The sequence below is a fragment of the Peromyscus maniculatus genome, chromosome 11 (assembly GCF_049852395.1).
Source record: "Peromyscus maniculatus bairdii isolate BWxNUB_F1_BW_parent chromosome 11, HU_Pman_BW_mat_3.1, whole genome shotgun sequence".
In the NCBI taxonomy this organism is placed as follows: Eukaryota; Metazoa; Chordata; class Mammalia; order Rodentia; family Cricetidae; genus Peromyscus; species Peromyscus maniculatus.
In genome coordinates, this window is record NC_134862.1 from 48,798,393 (window position 1) to 48,812,694 (window position 14,302).

The window sequence follows — 14,302 nt, forward strand, 5'->3', positions numbered from 1 at the left end:
TTCCAGCAGCAGTGTCTTAGTGTTGTCTTCACAGCTTCCTCAGTGCCTTCTGCCTTCGTCTGCTGTCATACTTGCCGCACTGGGGTGAAGCAGCATAGTGCAGTTTTGTGCATTTCTCTAGTGCTTGGTGATGTCAAACACCTTTCCATACACCTGGTGGCCAGTGGCCACTATCCCATAATAGTCTATAATAGGTTTCAAACCTGTGTATCGATTTTTCAAGCAATAATTACCTAATATATTAGTAAAATAAATTTATAGCTTTTTAAAATGAAGTTCAATAATAATTTATTTTGCTTTCAACAGCAGATTACTATGTACCCAGTCCTGTCCATTACTGATTGGCAGTTTGGACACTAGAGCACTTGTCTTGAACTAGCCTTGGAGACTCATTTTATCTTACAGATTAAACATGATGATCTTGGAAGTCTTTATTGGAAGTGATTATTGATCATGGAATATTGCAGATTTTATGAAAAGTTAATATGTAATATAAGTGAGGTTTTTTTTTTTTTTTTTTAATTGTACTTAAGAAATCATTAGCTATTCACTGTCTTTGTACTCACAGTACAAAACTTCATTCAGGACATTCCAGAATAGATTAGCAGGTCAGTATTTAGAATGTTCTGCATAATGAATGTCACTCAAGTACTTCCAGGGTATAGTGTAGCAACGTGGGTTTGTCTCAGCACACAGGAGCGTTTTGTGTAAACTTCCCCTCTGAAAGTAAAATGCTCATTTTTCTCTCATAAGAACCAAGAGCTATTTATTGCCAGTGAGCAAGTTCTGAAAGATCAGCCCTCACTGATGCCGGTGAGTGAACAGGACTCTGACTTCTCAAATCACTATTCTAAAATCACTGTGCTTTTCTGATTTATTCACTCTGGTTCTTTGGAAAATGGACTATTTAAAAACAATCATTTAGAGTATGTTTTCTGTTTATACTTTCTCTTTTTCCTAATTTTATGAAATACAGTCATGTGTGAAGCACATCCAAATAAAGGTGTTTGATGGATGTAAACTTGCACTTTCTCTTTTCAGTAGTGTGCTGAAATACATCCAGTGCTTTCCTGAGATTCCTGTCACCTTTTCTTTTTTGGTCACAAGATCATCTTGTGACTTATACTGTTCTTCCCCCCTGGAAAATTATACATTATGACTGTGTGAAACAGCCTCTTACTTGTTCAGCCCTGTTTAAATACTGCTGAAAGTTTCTGTTCCAATCTTTACATATAAAACAATATTAAATATATTCCTATATAATTAAGATATTAAAATGATTTAGGAGCATAATATGAATAGAAAAATCGAGCAGTTTGATGATTGCACTTTGATTTGGGTGAATAAAATGGGAGGGCATTTTTTGGACACTGTGAGGTAGAGACTCATCATTCTTTTCATGTAGATATCTGATGGCATTGCATTATTTATTTTGGAAGTTTATATTTATCTATTGATGTTTGAATAAAGTTATAGTTTTGAATAGCAAATACATTTTTTTTTTCTGAGACAGGATTTCTCTGTGTTGCCCTGGCTGTCTTGGAACTTGCTTTGTAGACCAGAATGGTCTCAATCTCACAGAGGTCAGCCTGCCTCTGCCTCCAGAGTGCTGGGATTAAAGGCATGTCCCACCATTGCCTGGCAGCAAATACATGTTTAAGTTTTAATCTTTTAAAGATTATCTTTTATTGTTGTTTTCCAAATACACTTGCTACAAAACATTTATTATAGTTTATCATAGAAACCCAGGACTCAAGAGATTTTTTTTACAAACACTTTAATTATCATGCTCTTTGATTTCAATCTACTTAAATATATTTTGGGAATACATGTTCATAGGTATATTTATAATATATTCTTTTTTTTGGTCTTAATACTTAATGCAGAATCTTAATCTGCTCCTGTCCAATTTCAAAATCTCTTATTTTTGACCATTGCTTCTGGTATGAGACAGTTAAAGTTAGTTATTTAAATTTGCCATTTTATGTGAAATTCTCTTACATTCAAGTCGAGATTGTTAGTCTGTGACATTGAACCGTCAGTATTTTTTCTGATTTTTACTGTAATTATATGGAATATGAAATTTTAATTCTTCTGTCCTTGTGTGCTTTATTCCTCCCGACCAGCACTCCTGTTTCATCGCCCCTGACATCACTGGACTCCCAACGATACCAGAGAGTGTAAGTGTCTGTGAATACTTCTATGACTTCTTCATCTGACAAATGTGATTTTGTCCTCACTGTTTCTCTGTAGAGAAATTATGAAAGAGTAAGGAACCAGAGCATCTTCTCCTTTTGCTCTCTATGTGTCTATCCCATTATTCCTTTCTTAATGCCTGTGCTGATGAGGAAGGGAGGACAGAATGCCTGTCACTTGGATGGTCACTTAGGGCCTCACACACTCGGTTAGCTCTGGAGCTTGGCCGTCTGAAATGGGAGGAAGTGTAGAGGTGTGGCTTCTACCATTCGGGGATAGTGATAACAGGAAAAATTTCACTTTATAGTTATTTTGGTAAATGGACCATTGAATTTTAGACTTGTACTCTGTAACATTGTTTAAATCATCAGTGTCCTGGTTGTTGAGTTCATGGTTTTAATGTAATGTAGTAGGCATTTGATTAGACTTGAAGGTAGTGTAAAAACTAATAATGCTTGTTACATTGGTAATTGCACCTATGCTAGAAATACTTTGTGTTTCTCAAGAGTTATGAAAGTTAATACTTTCTGTAGGAGCTTACATAATAAGTGGAAATGGTGGATATACTTCCATGCCATTTGGTAACTGTGGGAAAAGGAAAATACCCCCTTCAGTTTTTCTTAGAACATAAAATAAATCAGTTATAAACCATCAAATCAAAGGAAAATCACTAGAAAGGTTTCCTTCAGGTGTTCTTGTATGCATTTCAGATGTATACTATTTTTCCATATAGTTTTCAAACCATTATAACATTTACTTTCTCAAACATAGGAATAGTGAGTGAAGGGCAATTATGCAAACATAAATTCTGCTTGTGCTTTCATGTGTGTGGGTCGCCATGTGTACGTATACATGTGTATGCATGTACATGAGTGCACGAGGAGACTGGAGGTCAGCAGTAGCCATTCTCCTCTATTATTCTCAGCCTTGTTTTGTGAGAAAGGCTGGAGCTTGAGCTTACTAATCTTTCTTGAAATCTACATGCCTCACCTCTCAAGTACCAGGATTACAGGAGTATGTGGCCACGTCCGGATTTTCACTTGGATGCTGAGGATCTCAGCTCAGGTCTTCATGTTTGTGTGGCAAGAGTTTTACCTGCTCAGCCATTTCCCCAGCCCCCCAATTGTAAATTTTCTAATATCAAACCAAGACTGTCAAATTAAAACTTTGTACAAGATCAGTCCTATGAATTCCATTGAAAGGGTTTCTCTCAGATAAGTTCTATCAAAAGACTTGGCATAAACTTGATCTTACAGCGTGGCTCAGGATAGACTATGCAGCTCTCAGGTCTCATAATGAATCCTTGACTTTTGTACCTGATGGACATAGGCTTATGGCTGCTAACTGTTTTCTGACTCAGATGTCTGTGACCTTGTCACTCGGAAGTCTTGCAGAGTTACTCTTCTTCTTCTTGCCCTTTAGTTAACGTGCATTTAGTTGCATTCACTAGCAAACAGCTAATAGTTTCCATTTTAGTTTTTACTTTTTACATATCTAGAAGTGGGGGAGAGGAGACAGAGTGAGGGAGAAGACAGACAGACAGACAGAGGGTGAGACGGGGGGTTGGAGAGAGAATATGAATGAATGAATTTGTGCAGGTTAGTTGACGGTTTATGAGATTTAGCCCTCACTGTCTGGGTCTGAGTGATTGAATTAGGTTATCACGTAAGTAAGTGCCTTTCCCTGCTAAGCTATCTTGAGAGCTCTAGTTTCATCTATAGAGACTTTCATTTTCAAATATTTAAAGGAACAAACATTCCATTAGAAACCAGTTACTGAGAACATAAAAAAGTAAACTTGTATGTTATCATTGACATACCTTCCCACTGTCCTGTTGAGAGAAACAGCACAGAAGCACCCAGCAGGGCTCTATGTTGGAGGGCAGTTCTCCACTTAGGGGTGGCTTTGGGATAGCACAAGTAGCTCTGCTGCACGTTATAAAGGAAATATTGTCATCGAGTTGAGTTGGGAGGTGAAGGACGCTTCACAGACAATAGGAAGTGAGCCTCTCCCCAACAGGTTGAACACCACGCAGAGACTTCAGATATTATGTATTTGAGATGTTATGATTGACAGTTTGTCTTATAAAATCCCTGCCTTCTACCAGTTGGAGAAACAGGAAGCTTTCTTATGTTCTTGCCCCCCACCCCCAAGTTTCAGCCTTTCAGATCTTTATCTGCTGTACTCTATACTTTCTGTGCATTAGAATATTTGCTTTCTAAAATGCTTTTATTTTTTTTAAAACAGCAAGTTGGAAGCAATTCCTGAGGACAGGCCCTAAGCAGCACTGTTAGTGTAGCTCCTCCCCATTTTGTATTGTAGTGGAGTCAGTCTACTGTGTATTACTTTGAGGAATCAGTTTAGAACATCACAGTTACGTTTGACTATAATAACAAAAAGCAAGCCTGATGAGGGGTAAAACCTAGAGATTTTCTTTAATAAGGAAGCACCGGATGGTTTATAAATCCCCCTTCTCTGTTGGGTGCCTTGGGTACCAGAGAGGGAATAGTAAACATGAAGTAATTCAAATGTGGTTTTCCAGAGTAGCAGTTTCACAGGCATCAGTGTACATGTGAATCACCAGGAGCACTTGGTTAACACTGGGGTCCCTGGAAACGTGCTCTAAAGATAATAAGTCAGTAGGCCTCCACTGGAGCTAGAAAAATGGTGGTGTGGGGAGGAAGACTGGAGTGAGATCCATCCTGTGGTCATCCTCTGAGAAATGCTTGTATAGAATAGACGAGGTTTTAGATGATGGTAGGATGTAGCAATGTCATGTGGCAGCAGAAGAATATTACATTTAATTATTATTAATGAATGCCCTTCTATTAATATCTTCTTTTGAACTTTAAGACTGGTAAATGTATAAAATGTTTTCCCTTATATTTCTGTGAACTGCAGCTCAAACAATTCTTTTCCCTTGTCCAGAGAAACCTGACAGAGTACTTCGTTGCTGTGGATGTGAACAACATGCTGCGACTGTATGCCAGCATGCTGCATGAGAGGCGCATCATTATTACCTCGAGCAAATTAAGCACTGTAAGTCCTTCACACTTCTCCTTTGACTAACACATATTGAGTGCTTCACAAAAAGACCTAAAAACGTCTGCAGATTTAGAGCTGCACTACATGTACTTAAAAGACAATATCTACATATTTTTAATATATGGTTTGAAACTGGCTCTTGGAGTATAAAAGTCTGATTTATAGAAGCCTTCCCAGATGCATTAAGTCAGGTTAATTATTTTCCCTTATCAGGAGATGAGGTGTTTTTTTCCCCCTGCTTTTAAACTCTCTGGAGTTCATTTTAGTGCCTTCATCACACAGAGAACTCTTAAGAGCTATTATGAGATCTTTATTATTCACTTGTGGCTTTTTCCATTGGAGCTACTTGAAAGAAACTGCGGGGCCATGATAATAGCTGCTCTCCTAACCTGGGAATAGCAGATTCATCTTTGTTGCCGTGTGGGCTCAGGAGTAGATTCTATAATAGTTCTGGTTTGGAGGAGCTCTTCAGGCTGATAATAACTCAAAAGTCAAAGTAGCATTTTTATAAATCACAGGTTTTATGGCACTCACTTCGATGTTCGTCTGGAGGCTCTTCATTACTATGGGAAAGGCAGGAATAGAAAGACTTTTCTTAGGTAACAGAAGAATATTCAGAAGTATTTTGTTAGAATTCATATTTTCTTCATTAAATATAAAATTTAGTATTTTCAGATTCAAAATGTATAAAATAAGTTAAGTGATTTGAGTAATATGTGGTATATTAAAACCATCTTAAATTGTTTCTTCATAAATTTACTTAATGTAAAACAAAAATCTACTTTTAATATTTTATTCTCATACAATAGAAATAAAATGCCTCTTTAAAAATATTGTAGCATTTTAGATTAGATAGAGGTCTGACATTTCTCCAGGTTATCACGTTAGTGTTTAGTCTTAAGGAAGGCATTTTCTCAGGCTAGAGAGATGGCTCAGTGGCTAAGAGCACTTCCTGTACTTGCAGAGGGTTGGGATTTGTAGTGGTTTGTAACATCAGTTCCAGAGGTCTTTTGACCTCCATGGGTACAAGGCATATATGTGGTACACACACAGATGTGCATGTAAACTCCATACACATAAAATTAAAAAATAAAGCAAAACAATAAAAAACAAGGCATTTTCAGAGAAGTTAAATCACCATTCCAACACCAAAAAACTATTGGAGATCCATAGTATGAGCCAAAACAGGTCCTGATTCTTTGTAGGGGGCCACACCTGTCACCCTAGAGTTGATTGCATACAAATTTGAGGTATCGAGTATATAATATTCTTATATTCATTATTTTCCAAATTGAAAATGTTTATCTTGAAAATGATGAGATGTTAGAGGAAACTGTATGGCGATAAGAGGAGAGACATCAGAGAACGAGGACTATGAGTGATCTTAGTAATTGTTTTCTCTCCTGGTTTGAAAGAGTGGTTGAGGACTCCACATGAGTGATTTGATGTTTTAATGTTTACTCTTCCATTCAGGGCTTGCCATTGATGTGCAACCAACCATCCTTTATCTTCCCCTTTCTGCTCCTCTCCTTATTTTCAAGATTTTAAAAATATTTTTGATGAGAATTATTCTCATGATGACAAAAATTTTTGTATGAGCTCTCTTATAGATTTAGGAAATAATTCATGCATAAAATATTTTTGTGCCTGGCATTTTCCTAGATACTGTAAGTTTATCCATAAGACTACCAAGGCCAGTTTGTATGCTCATATTTAACTGGCATGAAATATATAAACAGCGGAACAAATAAGCATATTATGTCATATGGAATGTGTACTAATGTTTGTTTTTTGGCCCTTTTTTGGGGGCCCATCACCCAGCTCTCAGATAAATCACACCCAGAGCCTTATTGTTCCTTATGAATGCCTGGCCTTAGCTTGGCTTAGTTTCTAGCCAGCTTTACTTAACTTAAAATTAACCCATCTGTCATTTGCCTCTGGGCTTTTCCCTTTCTCTTCTGTAAATCTTATTCTCACTCTGTGGCTAGCTGTGTCATTGGGTGGCTGGCCCCTGGATGTCCTTCTTCGTCTTTGGCTCCTTTTTCATTTGTGGAAGCATGGTGTAATGTTAGTTTTATTATATTTTTACATTTTTAAGTTTAATGTGCTAGGACATCATTGGTTTTGCCTGTATTATTTGATGCATACATTGCCAAGGACACAGAATGACTTCTGCCAGTCCCAAACAAGCTAGTTGATTTTATGCATGCTGTAGGCAGGCCTAATGTTTTAAGCCCGAGTGAATCCTGGTAGACTAGCACAGCATCATATCCTGGCCTCCTCTATTCAAAGCAGAGGAATAAATCATGATACTACACAGTTGTATTAGTTGACTTATTGCTGTTTTGTGACCGTAGATAGGGAGGACCGCTGTTTAAAGCCATGTCATGGGTTCTCAAATCAGTCAGGCATGAAGCCTTGTCATATGCTTCTGTAATTGTACCTCACTAGACTGCCTCTAACTAGTCAGCTGGGGCTGTGCATTTTGTCTCAAACACCCAGCTGGCCAGCGTCTGACAGGAGCTTTCTCATCATCCTGTCAGTAATATGTTAACTAGGGTGTGCATTTATGGTTTGTAGAAGCAGGTAAAAGGGATGTATCTCTTTAAAGCAGATGTCTAAATGTTAGCACTGTTTTGACCAACGTACAGTTGGTAAGTATCATCCTCTTAATGATGTCTGCACATCATTTACAGAGAATTGATTATATATGCATATTATTTCTGGAATATTTAGAGCAAGTGGTATGCTGTGAGTGCTGGAATTGTGCTAATAAATTGTATGTTCTTCTTTGTTATAGCTTCCCCCAGGCGTTTAAGCATATGCTTTTCTTTCACCTTCTCATTAATTCCATCAAAGGGCATATGCAGAAAAACATCTTGTGATCCCCAGCAAATCAGCTATTAAACAGTAGTTTTTATAGGCTTTGACTAAGGGGAGTCTAGAGCATTTTAACATCCTTAGCTGCATTGTATATATTCATTTTTGTCTCTTAGTGGAGCCATGTATATCTTCATTTAGCTGAAACTTAAAGCACAGAGACTCTTTAGATTAAGATTGAACAGTTGATGGGAGAACAAAGTGTACCCAGGTTTGCTTCCTGATTGAAGTTGTTGACGTGGGTTTGCCTTGTGTTTTTAACACAGCAGCAGAGAAATGCAGTTAAAATTTTTTATCTGGACTTTTCTAAGAGGTCTTCTAGGAACAATTTTTAAATTTTGCAATATCCACAATCTATAGACTCTAGTAAGTTCCCTGAAACTGTGGATAATGACTCTGCTCACCAGTGTATTATTTGACAGGTATACACTGCCGTACTTTACAGTGTATTTCCAATCATCCTTTTGTGAATGTGACTAAGTGTGGAAATGGCTGTGTTGAGGTCCTTGTGAAATGTTTTGCAGGAAGGCATGTTGTGCAGGTTAAGAGGAGGTGGAGGCCTTTAAAGAAAAATACCAGCACCTCTATTTTCCCTCTCTCAGAGTTACCCCATTTTCCAGGGAAGTATGCATGTTTTTCTGCCCAAGAGTTTGGCCGATTTGTTTTTTGAAAGCATAACTTGGCCTTGACTTCACGCAGCAGAAGGGCAGTGTGACAGCCGTGGAGCTGGGTGAGCGTTGCATTTAGCTGCCATGCAGGTTCTCTCAGCTTCACTCCTACAATGCTGGTCATCAAAAATTGATCCTGGGTTATTTCTGTTAACTGAATTGTTTTCTATATAGAACAATGACTTAATTTTGTGCTATTGATTATAAATATCAAATGAAAGGAAAGATACACACACACACACACACACACACACACACACACACACACACTCACGCACACACCCATTCGTTTTCAGGTTTGGCAGCATTTCTCTTTTGATGTGTGCCCTCAGGTTATAAACTCCCATGCAACTCACTGTAGATGTTGCACTCAGCATTGTCAAAGAGAACTCATCAGATTTTTCCATGATCACTTCCCACTATTTAGGGCTGATTTGGTAAATGGCCTCACCCACTCATGCATCTACTATAGAGTCTGAGTCTGTAATTCCTTTTTCTCTGATTCATGCTCTCCATTATAGCTGCCCACTGTCTTAGTTAAGGAGACTACCACTACCCACAAACATTCCTTTTAATAGTATATAGTGAATGCTAACATCTCAGTTTGCATATGATGTTATCAGTATCATCTCTGTAACAGTGCATATTGTGAGTTAGTCTCCTTTATGAGCAAATAATTTGAAATGATTTAATCATCATTTACTATGGGATAAGTGCTGTTGGTATCTAAGTAGACAGATGAAAAAGAGCATTTTTGAAACATAGGGCAAACTTTCCAACCTCATGAAACTAGTGTGTAGTTCAGTCAGTTTGTCTCACTCTCAAACTGTGTATTGTCAGTCTTCATGCAGTTCTACCCATCTGCCATGGCTGTCTTATAAAACCAAATAGATCTTTGTTTTTTCCTACCACAGCATCATCCACAGTACTGAACTCCATCCTCTTCTCAAGCTCAGTCAGACTCCTGAATGTCTCAGTTTGTTTCCTCTCTCTTAGTTTTCATGGTGGTGTGAGTGCTCACATTCATCTTCTGCTTACTACTCATATCAGTAATTTTGAGATTAAGCCTGTATATAATTAATTACTCAATATTTTAGGTTAAAAAATAACATATTCATTGCCTATTTCCCATGCACTTAGTTGGCATTGAATGCTACCTACCCTATCCTACCCAATCTCTAGAGAGCAAAACCCTTGAGGCAGACTTTATTTCCTCTACTTTTATTTTACTGAAAATAGACTTTTTTTCATACAATGTATTCTAATTATTGTTTTCCCTCCCCCAAATCCTCTAAGATCTTCCCTATCCTACCCCATCAGAATCCACACTTTTTCTTTTTCTCATTAGAAAACAAACATCTGAGGAATAATAACAAAATAAGATAAAACAAAAACAAACAAACAAGAATAGGACAAAACAAATAAACAGAAGAAAACAACGAGCCAAAGAAAAAGCACAAGAAGCACAGGTTTGTCCACACAGGAATCCAATAAACAAAGAAACAAACAAACAAACAAAGAGGAAGCCATAATAAATACTCAGAGGAACTGTAAGACACACACACACACACACACACACACACACACACACACACACACACACACACACACACACACACACACAGTCCTGACAGAACATTATGAGACAAAAACTTCCAAAGATGCCATTGAGTTTGTTTTGTGTTCGCCATCTACTGCTGGGCATTGGTACTTCCCTTAAGAGTAGTGTGTATTTCAGTGAGAATCTATTGGATAAAATCACTTTTCCGTTTCCAAGTGGTTATCAATTGGAGATAGCTTCTGGATTAGGTTTGGGGCGTGTTTCCACTTCTCTTCTCAGCACTGGGATCAGACCTGTGCAGGCCTGTGCATGATGCCAGTCTGTGAGTTCATGTGTGTGTCAGTCTTGCTGTATTTAGAAGGCCCTGTTTCCTTGGTGTCCTCTATCCCCTCTGGCTCTTAAACTCTGTCTGTCTCCTCTTCTGCAGGGTTCCCTGAGCCCTGAGGTGAGGGACTTGAGAAATCCCAATTAGGATACAGTGTTTCAAAGTCTTTCTTTTTCTGCACATTATTTGGTTGTGGGTCTCTGTATTTGTTCCCATGTACTTCAAGAGGAAACTTCTATAATGATTGCTGAGCAAAGCACTGATCTGAGTTTAGAAGAATGCCAGTAGGAGTCATTTTATTGTTACATTCCTATGGTAGAACAGTAGTATTTGCTTTTCTTCTGGGTCTCTGGGGTATCTAGTCTCAGGTGCTTGGCCATTTGAGCACTGTATGGATGGGCTCCATCTCATGGAGTGGCCTTCAGTCAAATCACACAGTGGTTGGTGACTCCCACAAGTTTCTGCCACTAATGCACCAGTGTATCTTGCAGTCAGATTGCTCTTGTGGATCAAAGAGTTTGTAGCTATGTTGGTACCTACCTTTCTCCTTTAGTATTGTGCAGAGTACTTCCCAGTACCATAAAAACTAGTCCATAGGGGTGAAGGCTCTGTGTAGGCACCAGCTTGAATGTGACTTGTGTAGGTGTTGTCTTCAGCAATGAGCCCATGCCATCAGTTAGTAGAGAGCAACCCATAGCTTTAGCAACAGCCTGGGTTATTTGGGGCTTCCCAAGGGACCCAGTTCAATTACATGTAACTCAGTCCTGGTACTGGAAGCTTCATCTGGTGACAAGAGAGATCCACTTGGGACTCTGTCTCCCCTATTATTTGGCTATTTCATTTAGATAGCTGTTGTGGAATATTATTTTAAGGTGTGTTGCATTTTTTTCCCTACTGCTTTTGTTAGCAATTTGAGGATGTGTTTGATTAAATAAAATTAACCTGTGAGCAGGAGGCTGAGTCAGCAAGTAGCTGACAGGAAGTGGTAGGGAGGAACCTCGTGTAGCGAGGGTTGTTTTAAGTGGGGGCTGAGGGAAGGATGATGGGTTTTCTGAAAGATGCCAGGAAAGGGAGACAGTTAGCTATTTCTCTTCAGCCTTTCCGAGTGAGCAGAATTCCACCTCAACCTTTGAATTGTGAGTTCTTCAGAGGAACAGAGATCTAGATAAATAAAGTTCCCTTAGTAGCTTTGAAAGAGTCGGTGCCTGAGGGAACAGAATCCCTCAGGCTGCGGCCCTTGTGGCCAGACTGCTGCTGGTAGCAGCAGAGCTGCAGTCTCTGGTTAGGACAGTGGTTGATGAAGGGGCAGCCACTGTGAATAATAAAAAAAAAAAACAGTTAACAGATAGCCTTTATATATTTATGTATTTATGAAGCTGCTACTGTATTAGATTTCACACTATCCCTCAAATGGCCCTTAATTTTAGCTGTCTCTCCCTGTCTTCCTTCCTCCCCCCCCTGTTCCTCCTTCTCCCCACTGTATCCTCTCATTCCAGTCCCCCATCTATCTATAACTTTAACTATAACTATAACTATAACAACTATAACTATCTGTTTTGTTTCCCTTTTCTGTTCCTTACTTAATTCTTACCTAATCTCTGTGGTTCTATGGACTGTAGCTTGCTTACCAAAGACATAACAGCTAACATACAAGCGAATACATACCATATTTGTCTTTCTGGGCCTGGGTTACCTCACTCAGAATGATTGTTTTTCTAGCTCCATCCAGTTACCTGAGAATTTCATGATTTTACTTTTTAGCAGCTGAACAGTACTCCATTGTGTACTCCATTTTCTTTATCTATTCATCAGTTGATGGACATCTGTGTTGTTTCCAGTTTCGTTCTACTGTGAACAGAGCAGCCATGAACATGGTTGAGTTGTTCTCTCTGTAGTAGGATGAAGTGTCCTTTGGGTATATTCCCTCGAGGGATATAGCTGGATCTTGTGGCAGGTCTATTCCAAGCTTCCTCTGGACCTATGAGGCAGGTGAACTTCTTGTCAGATGTGATCACTCTTCTGAGACAGGCTCTTTGGCAGTGATGATACACAGCGAGGCAATTGGGGTGGATGCATGAAATGATACCTTTCCCTTCTTCCCCAGGTGTGTTTTCTGTTTCCATCTGCAAGACTCTGACTCTTAAAATTTTGTTTTGTTTTTTCAGCTACTCCCATCACTTCTTACTGCCAGACACCTGTGGCATTTACCACGTCTGATGTTGAGATAATCAATGAAATGCTTGAGCTCTTTTATTAGGCCACAATTTTTTAACTTAAAAATTGCGTTTTATGAGTGAGAGGCTGGTTTCCATGTAGATTTTTGTCTTTTTAAACAAATGGTTTTTGTGTATCTGCTTCCTGCTACAGGATTTTAATTTTTAAAGAAGTTGATCTAAATGTTAATGACTCGAGGAAAAAGTATCAGTAAATCATGAACCCTTTGAGTTCTTTTAATATATATTGCAACACAATATTGATTCTTGTTCAGTATATGAGCTGGCCTAGTTTGGGATTCTTTTGGCCTTTGTATAGTATTAAGTAGAAAGTGTAGGATTCTCCACCAATAGAAACTGTTTTGTATTCACTGTCCATTTCCATCTGTTCCATAAATGAAATTGCTGTGCTTATTCCGGTAACTGGTCCTGAGGCTGTAATTGATACATGTGGCTTCCTGTTGTTCATCCCATATTCATTTTTGTACTCAGCTAGAACCTCAGATGGTTGAGTTTTTTATTGGTAGAATGATACAAACTTCTGTTCCTAAAGGATCTCCATGTTTGTTATGTGGATTTTTTTTTTTTTTTTACCCGAAGTTTTCCATTCAGTTTCCTTATGAGACAAGTATCAAGAATTACCAGAGAGATGCCTTTGACTCTGTCACCTGCTGTATTTATGTGACATGGCTCCTCTTCTAGTCCTCTGTGCTTCCTTTTCTTTTTGTCACTGGCCAATCACAACAGCCAGTGATCAACCCTTCTTAAGCCTTTAGGTTTTAGGGGCATTTGGGTCTTTGAAAGGCTGAGGCCATTTCATCTGCCAATGCAAAAACAGTCCCTTATTCTTCTCGTTAGCTTCATTTTCCTGATGGAGTCTCAATTAGGGATTGCCCCCACCAGAGGCAATTGGCTTGTTGGCATGTTGTTAATTGATGTAGGAGTGCTCAGTCTACTGAGGGAAGTGGCATCCCTAGGTTGGGGGACCTGGGTTGTATAAGAAAGCTAGTTAAGCAAGCCAGTAAGTGGTGTTCCTCCATGGTCTCTGCATTAGTTCCTGGTCTGACTTTTCTAAGTGCTGGCATGTGACTTGCAAGTATAAGGTCAAATAAATCTTTTACTCTCTAAGTTGGTTTTGGTCAACAGGACACCCATAAAGTGGGAGGAAATTTGAAATAGTTAACACCCCAAAAGAAAGCTTTACTTGGAAGGAAATAGTTGGCATTTGGCAGATTTTTCTAGAGATAGGGAATAAGAGTATTGATTTATTTATAAGTTGATCAAATTACTTTTTTTTTTTTGCCATTATTGATTTACTTGGTATGTGCCTGTATCTCCACACCTCCACCAACTGTGTCATAGCCTGTGTTAGAGGAAATTTGGGGGAGTCATTCCTTGCCTTCTTTGATGTGGA

General features: G+C 38.7%; 1 protein-coding gene across 4 annotated transcripts in view; it reads left to right on the top strand.

Annotated features, from left to right (window-relative positions):
* The window catches only part of Dennd1b (DENN domain containing 1B), a 218,205-nt gene that overhangs the window by 90,745 nt on the left and 113,158 nt on the right, over positions 1–14,302 (top strand). For 2 of the 4 annotated variants that reach the window (XM_076547525.1, XM_076547527.1), the window contains 3 exons: positions 754–813; positions 2,127–2,180; positions 5,125–5,235. In XM_076547525.1, the coding sequence (XP_076403640.1) occupies positions 754–813; positions 2,127–2,180; positions 5,125–5,235 (225 nt within the window). The remainder of the gene's footprint in view (positions 1–753; positions 814–2,126; positions 2,181–5,124; positions 5,236–14,302) is intronic. The other 2 variants (XM_076547526.1, XM_076547528.1) reach the window with 1 other exon arrangement.